Source organism: Convolutriloba macropyga, chromosome 2 (genome assembly GCF_964194025.1).
Source record: "Convolutriloba macropyga chromosome 2, txConMacr16.3, whole genome shotgun sequence".
In the NCBI taxonomy this organism is placed as follows: domain Eukaryota; kingdom Metazoa; phylum Xenacoelomorpha; order Acoela; family Convolutidae; genus Convolutriloba; species Convolutriloba macropyga.
In genome coordinates, this window is record NC_134469.1 from 55,171,604 (window position 1) to 55,181,603 (window position 10,000).

General features: G+C 34.3%; 1 protein-coding gene across 2 annotated transcripts in view; it reads left to right on the plus strand.

Annotated features, from left to right (window-relative positions):
• The window catches only part of LOC142334508 (bridge-like lipid transfer protein family member 1), a 274,847-nt gene that overhangs the window by 261,793 nt on the left and 3,054 nt on the right, over positions 1 to 10,000 (plus strand). For both annotated transcript variants that reach the window (XM_075382600.1, XM_075382601.1), the window contains one exon: positions 738 to 1,040. In XM_075382600.1, the coding sequence (XP_075238715.1) occupies positions 738 to 1,040 (303 nt within the window). The remainder of the gene's footprint in view (positions 1 to 737; positions 1,041 to 10,000) is intronic.

The window sequence follows — 10,000 nt, forward strand, 5'->3', positions numbered from 1 at the left end:
CCCCCCCCCCCCCCACGTACCTACCTAATCCCCCCCCCCCCCGACGTACCTACCTACCCCCCCCCCCCCCCGCAACGTACCCACCTACCCCCCCCCCCGCAACGTACCTACACCCATTCCACCTACCTACACCCTTCACCACCACCTACCTGCCCCCACCTACCAACTCCCCCCCCCCCCACCAGCACCTACCCACACCCCTGAACTGAAAAAATTTTAACGATTTTTATGTTATATTGGTCTGCTATTTTTGTTATTTCTAGTGTTTTTTTCGATATTCTGATTTTGTCCAATTTGTGGTAGAGATTATTTTGCACGACGATTCGAGTCGTTTCCGGTATTCTACCGGCTATGTTTTTTATGCAAAATTTTCGCTTGACGGTTTTGACTTTTCGAGTGACTTTTACGCCCTTGACTTTTTGCATTTCGCGTGATCTAAAATTCTCTCTCAATCACAATTTCAAGCAGCTGAACTCACTTGGCGGCAATTTAATACTAAAAGTCAAATAAAAAGTGCGCCGAAACTGGTGTCATTTTTTAACTTTAAATCTTAATAGTGGTATATGTTAACCTCTAATATGGTTATTTGAAGCCCACTATAGAACTTCTTAGTCCCATTTAGGCTACCCCTCCTCCCCCCCCCCCCCGACTGAAGCAGGCTGCAATTGATTAGAGCTCCCACTAGTCGTTCAAGAGCAATTCTTCCGACGTTTAGTCGGTTATGTTTTTTATTTCAGGTGTCCGTTCGTACTACAAAGTGGAGAGCTCCTTGATTGGCTCACTGCCGAGGCTGCAGGCCAGTCTCACAACAGAGCAGAAGCAAACTTTAATCGAACCAGGCTCATTTCCTGCCCAATCTTCCTCGAGGAGGGGATCTATGCCGCATTTCTCAAAGCCCAAAGTGGACTGCAAGTTCTCAACCACGTTCTTGCAGCCTATTCAGATAGCCTTGGATCCTCATTACGTTGAGATTTTCAAGAACTTGTTCAAAGAGTGCTCTGAGAAGATCAAAATTGCGTCTGCTCAGCCTAAATCAGGAGGTTAAATTTTGCACTTTAATATGGCTACTTGGAAAGCAATTGAATTATTAATAGCCGCCCTCATCTTCTCAGCCGGCTATTATAGCGCTCCTATTTTTTTTACTTCGTCGAATAAAAAAATGTTTCGCTTTACCTCATTTTGCCGCTTTTTCAACATTTTGCGTGAAGGCTAGTTTCTCTCTTCTCTCATTCTGCTAAAAAGTGATTTTGAACATCAGTTGATCAGCAAAGCAATTCAAAATGAACAGAGTCAGTATAAAAAATTGAAGTCAGAAGTAGAAACGGGATAAACCCATAAAGCCCAATTTTAGATGCCCGCTATTTGAACGTCGTTCCTATAAGTCTTAGTTACCATCTCTAATGCTTATTGGTATTGATAGTAGCCCTGTAGCCTCTACCTAAGAAACAGAAGGACGTTATGTTCAACTACGAAATGCCATCAAAATAAATCGGATTTAAAAAGATTTTTTGTACAAAAATCTTTTTTTTTCAATATCTTCTATTCTTTCAATCCCAATCATGCTTATTGGAATCAACGGCGGCTATTTTCCGGCAATCTGCCGGGTATGTTAATAAATTCAATAACATCTGAAGTTATCAAAAACGCCATGGCAGCCAATAGCTTACTTTAATTAATATATGCAGCAATGTCTCAGTGAGAGAGGCTATTATTGGGGACATCGTGGTTTTTTTACAATCCAAGAATTGGATTGTATTGGTGCTCTGTCTTTTTCTTGTAAGATGTTTTCACACCTTTTTTCATGACTTAAAAACGGAATAAACAGGTAAAGCTAAGGTCATCAAGTTTCATTTGAAACCCTTAGCAGGGTTCAGTAGTCCTTCAAGTGCTTACAGTGGTGAAATTACTGGGAAGGGAGTAATTCAAGGTTAAAAGGTTGTATTTTGGAGTTTTTGAGTCCAAACTAATACAATTTTTCGCGTTTTTTGCCATTTCTCAAATTTTTTTGTTGGACCAGTCTGAAATAGAGGTTGGTAAAAACTGGTAAAGGTCTTTTGATAGACGTCATTACTTTTATGACTATTTTAAGAGCTATATATTTGTACTCTAAATATAAACAAACAAATGTATTCTAATTTTTACAATTTTTTTTCAAGTGTTTGAAAAAATTTTCTTTTTTTTGAGCTTTTGCTTGGACCAGGAATCTCCTCCAAATTTTTGATAATAAAATATTGCTTAGCTTCTAGAGTTAATGGAATGGTTATCAGTATTTTGATCACGAGTTTTTGCGATTTTTTGATAAAGTTTGATGTTCTGAAAATTATTGCCATATTCCAAGTTTATGGATCTGTATGAGCTAGTTAATATATTTAAGTTTTGAAATAGGGATACTGGACAGTCTCCGGAGACATTAAATTGGTTCTGAAGATATTAAAATCACGGATTTTAGCGAGATCTTGTTAAAAGTTGTAATGAATTCAAATTTTTTTTTTTTTGTAATTTTTGTGATTTTCTGAGTTGATCTTTACTGGACAACAAATTTTTTTAATTGCTCTCAAATGAAGTTTGTAGAAAATATATTAATCCTGTTTGTCTCTTTTATGCAATTTTTCGCTTGCCCGTTTTTTCGTCTTACACTTTTGACTTTTTGTCCTCAAAAACGAGATAAACAGGTAGCGCCCAGTGGGCATTCAGTGCTGTTAGAGCCTTTCAGCTCTGTTTCAGCTCAAACTTTTGGAGACTTATACTTATGGTGTGAAGAGCGGTTCGTACAGGTTGAAGACCCCCCCCACCACTGTTGACCCCCCGCCCACTATTGCCCCACCCCCTCCCACCGCGCTTTTGCCACCCACCCCACTGTTGCCCCCCATCAGCACCCTGGTGCACCCTCCCCCACCCGTAGCTAGCTACTGACAAACAACCGCTCGATAAAAACAGGCAAATTTATACTACTTCTCAATTTTTTCAAGCTTTTTGAAAATTTGTCATTTGATCTTTATCAGCCCTAGGTGTCGAGCAACCTTCTCTAGGTTTCAATAGTAGGTCACTGCATAGTTTATAGTGGTAATAGAATCAATTCAACATTTTAACATCTCGAATTTAGCATTATTTAATAAAACTTGCATTTTCAATTTCTTTGTCATTTACTGTCATTATTCAAATTTTACTAGCTCCAAGTTTTGATTTTAAGTTACTGAAAAATTTTTATTGGCCATGGAATATTTTTCAACTTTTTAATGTCACAAGTTTTAGTCATTTTTTGATAAACTTGCAATTTGTTCTTTTTTTGAAAAGTTTTGTCATTTTTTAAGTTTCTCCAGCCTCTAGGGTTTGATTATAGGTTACTGCATAGTTTTAAGATTTTAACATCACAAACTTTGACGATTTTTTTTCCAAAACAGTTTTCTTTTAAATTTTCTTACATTTATTGCCGTTAATCAGGGTTTGGTGTTTAGCAGACTCAGGGGTCAGAAAATATCCTTAGGGGTTTGATAACAATTTGCTGCATGTTTTCTGGTGGGAATGGAATGGTTTTCAACATTTTAACTTCATGATTTTAGAAATTTTTTTATAATACTTGCAATTTTTTTCGTTTTAACATTTTTTTGTCATAATCTGAGTTTTTCCAACTAAAAGCCAGGAAACCCTCTATAGGGTTTGATGATAGTTGCTGAAATATTGTTATTGGCCATGGAATAGCTTTCATTTTTTTCACGAATTACAGCAATTTTTTTATAACGCCATTTTTTTCACTTTTTTTAAAAATTTTTTCAGAGCAATTTTAGGTTTCCCTAGCCTCAAGAGCGAAAGAAGCTTCTCCAGGTTTTAATAATCGGTTACTGCATAGTTTCTAGATGTAATTGAACGGTTTTCAAGATTTTCATATCACGAATTTAAGCAAATTTTAAAAAATATTTGCAATTTTTAATACTTCTGATTTTTTTTTGTTGTGCCGGGATTCAGGGGCCCAGGGACCACCTCCAAGGTTTTATAATAAGCTGCTACGTAGTTTCGAGATTTAATGGAATGGTTATTAATATTTTAATGACTCGAGTCTTATCAATCTTTTGATAAAATTTAGTTTTGAAAATTTTTGAAAAATTATCATGTTCCATTTTTATGGATTTTTTTAGCCTGTGAAACTGTTTAAGGCGTGAAATTGGAATACTGGATAGTCTCTTGATAAAATGAAATAGTTCTGAAGATATTTATTTTTAGAATTTTAGTAAGATTTTGTTGAAGTTTGCAATTGTTTTCAAAATTTTTGAATGTTTTTTTTTCGTTTTCTGAGTTCAACTATCTTTACTGGCCAACAAACTTTTTTTAGTCTTGCAGATGGATTGCATGACAGAACTCAAGAGACAAGTTGGTTTCGAAAACATTTCCTTCACTGCGAAATCTGGAAGTTTTTCTTTTAATTTTTGCGCTTTAATTTTTTCTATATGAAATAACTACTAACAATGCTAGAAAACTAGAAGTTGCAGAGTCGAATCCCATCATGGAAAATATTATTAGCGCGCGAGCTCTGTCTTTCTCTGTTGGTTGGGGTTTCTTCTTTTCTCGTTCACGTTTAATCTCGCACTCTTTTTTCTTTCTCCCCTTAACTCTTTTGTTGATGCCGCACCTCAGCGGCTGTTATGTGGCGTTATGTCGTCATCTAATAATCGGACGTCGCGCACTTGAAATGAGCTTAGACTAGCCTCACTAAACCGCAGCTAGCTATTGACTAAGCCAACCGCTCGCCCGTTGTTTGAGATCAACTCGCCTGACGCTAGTCGGCTATGTTTTTAATCTTTTCATTTGGTTGCTGTTTTTAATAGCCGCCGGTAGCCTCTCAACGGCTATTATTTAGGCGTTCTTTTTTAAAATTCATTTGCATTTTGATCACATTTTTTGTTAAAGAAGTCGCAATTTTCACGCTTGACTTCTGAGTTACCTGAATCTTTGTTTCAACTGAATGGATTTAAAATTCCTTCACGCATTGAATTAACCCTAAACTCACGCGCCCTCCATCAAGATAAAGCTAGCCTCAATAAACAGTGGCTAAGTTCTGGCGGAGCCAACCGCTCGCCGGTCTTTTGAGAGCAATTCGCCCGACGTTAGACGGTTATGTTTATCTCCAGATAGGTTAAGTGACAGAACTCCAGAGACAAAGAAGAGTTTCGGACATTTTCCTCAAAATTCAAACTTTATTTAATTTTTATACTTTTCAGTTTTGAAGCATTTGTCATATTTCTCGAGCTTATCTACTTTTAGTGGCAAATAAATCTCTTTCAAGGCTTCTGCTTGAGTTAATAAGAATTGTATCATTGAGTTAATAATATTGAATTGTATCATGTTTGGCCTTCAGGGTTAAAATTTCAAGAGTTTTAGCAATGATTATTTTTTGTTTAGTTTGAATATTTTAGTTTCTCAACTTTTGAGATTGTCTTTTTTGGCTGGAATTGTTCATTTCATCTGCTGCTCAGGTACATTAGTTCAGAGTTTTTCATTTATTTCTTTGGATTACATTTCAGGACTTGTCTTGCTGTTTTTTTGTAAAATTTTTGTTAATTTTTTTTCGTTCTAATGCACAATTGCTAGAGGCAATTGGATTGTTTTCAACTTTTTAATATCACAAAATCTTGCATTTCTTTGATAAAATTTAATTTTTTTTCGTTTTTTCTGATAATTTATCATCACATTCTGAGTTTATCGATTTTTTTGGGCTTACAATTGGGCTGCTCGATAGTTGCTGGATAAAATGAAATGGTTGTGAAGATTTTAATATGAATTAAAGCAACCTTTCGTTAAAAATTGTGATCTCTTAATATTTTTGAAAGTTCTTAAATTCTTTTGGAGTTTTTCTTCCCAGTGGCCAGAGAAACTCCTGTAGAGTTTGTTACTGCATGTTTGCTAGGAGCAATGAAATGGTTTTCATTATGGTGATGTTATCAATTTTTGCAAGTTTTTTGATAATTTTTGAATTTTTAAAATTTCTGAAAATTTTTGTCATGAGTTTGTTGGTCTTTCCGAGCCAATGAAACTATTTTAGGTCCTGCAGATGGTTTACTGGACGAATTTCAGAGACAAAGTAGGAATTTTGAACATTTTAATACTGCGAAATTATGAATTTTTGTTATACATTGCTTTTTGTCAATTTTGTAATTTTTCTCAATTTTTTTTTCTAGTTTATTGGCCAATAAATCTTTTTATGGCTTCTGCGTGGGTTAATGGGTATATTCAATTGGATCAAATTTGGCCTCCAGGGTAAAGGACCTAAGAGTTTTATCACTGATTTTTATTTGTATATTAAAACGCATCATATTTGCTCCGCAGTGTTAAAGATTCTACAGTCTTGGCAGATTGTGTTTTTTTTTGCTGGCTTTGTTCAATTGATCTGCCGGTCAGGTAGAGTAGTTATCAGTTTTTGATTCAATTCTTCTGAATTGTATTTCAATATATAATATTGAAATACAATTCAAAAGAATTGAATCAAAAACTGATAACTACTCTACCTGACCGGCAAATAGTCCTGCTATTTTTTTTAATTCGTCGTCTCCATAGATTTTCCCTGCGATCATTGACTTTTTCAATTTGCGACTTCTACTGCTTTACTGTTAAAATATGGCTGCGTGGCGTCATTTCTCCTGCTTTTAGATCTATTGCAGGACTTACCTGACTCGAAAAACTCACTTCCGATTTCACTTATCACTTAATCAACTTTAGATTTTATGAACATTTACTTGTTAAAGATCAATAGTCTGCACCTAAGTAGTGCCAAACGTATATGCCCTAATGAGTTTTTGATTATTCATTTTGAAAAAGCTCTAGTGGGGCTTTTTCCTTATAGAGCGTGTGTGTCTCATTAAAAGACAGTTCGAATCTAACCCAAAAAGTCTAGTGGTCTATTAAAATCCTGGTGGTCAATCTGTCTGTCTTATTTTTTTAGTTGTTTCAATTCCATGTAAGGCCACAACGTATTTCTGGTTACTGGAAATATTAATTAGAATTGAGGAAAAGTGGCAATGAGTGTGAACAGTTAGATTTTAGCGGATTATTGTTCTGGCCGCACATGTGGGGGAGGATCTATATACTCAAATGGGTTTTTTTGTTCAGACAATTTTGGCCGATCGATATATTCATAGTAGAGAAATGTGAGTGGTATCACTAGAAAGCTCGTCCAGCGTGGAATTCGAAACTAAGAATATTTTTTCGAATTTCCTTTTTTTGAGGAATTATCGGGGATTGAAGTTTTGTTTGAACACGGGATATTTGACATGATTTTCACTTCTAGTGTAATTTTTCTTCAAATTAAGATCTTTTTTTTAAAATATTAATTCAAAATTACATTTCACGACACAAAATGAAACAATTTTGAGTTTCTTATAGACGAAAGGCAATAAGAAGACTATTTTCTGTTCTCTTAGGGAAGTGTACTATCAAAAAAGTTCAAATTCTTTTTGAGCGATCTTGTTTTAGAAAACTTTTCATTTTTTTCTTGGGTTAACGAAAGACTAGTCATTTTTCAAATCTAGACTCCCGTTAATGACAAATCTGGTTTACAGTCAAATGAAGCCCAACTACAAAAATCGTTTTCCAGGAATCGCTTTTGTTTTTTTTTTGGCTGCGACTCTGAGTTTTTTGTAATTTTAAATGTAATTTTGATTTTCTTTTTGAAGTTTTATTAAATTTTTGGAGTGCTATAGCATAGTCTCGTTGAATAACAGTGCAATAGGTTTCTTAATGAGCATTAGGTGAACCTATCTAGAGCGTTTATTAGACAACTATTGGCTGTTAAGACTTTTAAAATGATTTTGAATCAAAGACTAGACTCCCGTTAATGACAAATCTGGTTTACAGTCAAATGAAGCCCAACTACAAAAATCGTTTTCCAGGAATCGCTTTTGTTTTTTTTTGGCTGCGACTCTGAGTTTTTTGTAATTTTAAATGTAATTTTGATTTTCTTTTTGAAGTTTTATTAAATTTTTGGAGTGCTATAGCATAGTCTCGTTGAATAACAGTGCAATAGGTTTCTTAATGAGCATTAGGTGAACCTATCTAGAGCGTTTATTAGACAACTATTGGCTGTTAAGACTTTTAAAACGATTTTATGATTTTTCCAGATTAAAAAATATATATTTTTTAAAAATTTTATTTTAACATGAAATTTTTTTAACATTAACCAAAAATAAACTTATTTTCGTGAATTTTCAGTCAGTCTCAGCAATGACAGTGCCCACTTCTTTTCTTTTGCAACCAAAATTGCTCTGGTTAGCGGTTTTATCTTCTAACTACTTGTTATACGACTTCACAAGGTTTTAAAAATTTTTAAAAACTTTTTGGATATTTTCTTATTCTTGTTTCCTCTTGAAATCTGACCAGGTTATACTGACAGTGATATCTCCCAATGGCTTGGAGAAGACTTTTAGTGGATCATGGGTAAAGTTTTCAGAGAAAAGCTTATGGTTTAAATGGCTTCGACACTTTCTGCTAGCATTTTTCGACTGAATTTTCGGTTTTTGCCTGTTTGTTGTCGTTTCCATAGTCATAAGGTTTATTGCGATGTCTTGCTGATTACCTATGCATGACAAATAATCCTCTCCTTTAATCGAGGCATACAATCCGATTGAGCGTTTTTATTGATTTCTGTTGAAAGCTATTAAATTTAATGGCTGTTAAGACTTTGGTGAAAATTAAACGATACTAAACTTGTTTTCGTTAACTGCAAGTCATTCTGAGTATTGACGGGAAACCCTTCTTTTCTACGTCAGTCAAAAATAATCCAGTTAGTGGTTTTATCTTCTAAGACTTGGTGTTATGACTTCGCTGCACGAATTTTCATAATTTTTTTTAAATTTTTGGATATGTTTTTTTCCTTATTTTGGTTCCTTTTTAAATGTTGACACATTATCATAATATTGGTAGTTGCATTGACTTAGAGATGACGTTCAATAGCTCATACATAAAGTTTTTTTGAGAGAAAGACGTATGGTTTAAATGGCTTCGACATTTCTCGCACTTTTCTACCTAATTTTTTGGATTTTGCCTGTGTTTGTTGTTGTTTTCATGGTCAATGACTTGTTGCAATGTCTTATTGATGACTTATGATTCGTTGTCTAATCGAAGCGTAACTTAGCCTATTTTTTAGCTTCCCTTGAAAGCTATTGAATTCAATGGCGTCGATATTACGGGTTTTCTCAAAATTTCGTAGTTTTGATGCATTTGTTCATGTTTGTTTATTTATTGGATTCAAATTGTTAACAAAACTGCATTGTTGATGAAACATTATTTCAAAGGAGGAAAAGTTTTTCTGAAAAGTTCTTTTTTCAATGGCTTCGACACTTCTCGCTTTTTTTCTGAATTTGCTGTTTTTTTGTTCTTTAGGTACCAATGCTGACCGGTCCCATAAGCTTGTAATTGAGGATTGAGTGGATGATGGTACTCGAAGCAGTCAGTTTATTGCGATTAGTCTTGAATTTTATAATGTTATTTATTTTTAAGATTTATAAGAAGTTTTCAATTTTTTCAGTTTTTGTTCTTTCGTCAATTTGTGCTTTGTTCTCATCATTAAGAGGTCCCATACAATTCCCTGTATTTTAAAAATTAACATGTTTACTGCTATTATGACATAACTGATGTTTTGTTTGTTGGACAATTTGCGTTTTCATTAAAAGTTTTGAGAGTGTTGTATTTTTGTTTCTTTTTCTCTTCTTTTAGCGCAATCGCGTAATAACAGATCCCAATGATTTTCAAATGTGGCCCAATTGAACTTATTTATTCCTTCACTATAATTTTTGCTGAATAAGTATTAATAGAAGTTGAAATAAAAAATACATAATATTCAGATAATAGCCAATGACTTTAATGGCTTCACTTATTTGTGTTTTCGCAATGTTTGTAATTTATTGTTCGTAATTTTTTTAGTTTTTCTGCATTTTTAGTCCGGTCCTATGGCTTAGTGTAACCAGAAACAGGTCTTCTTGGTTTCATTATAACTTGTTAGTAAATTTGTCAAGAA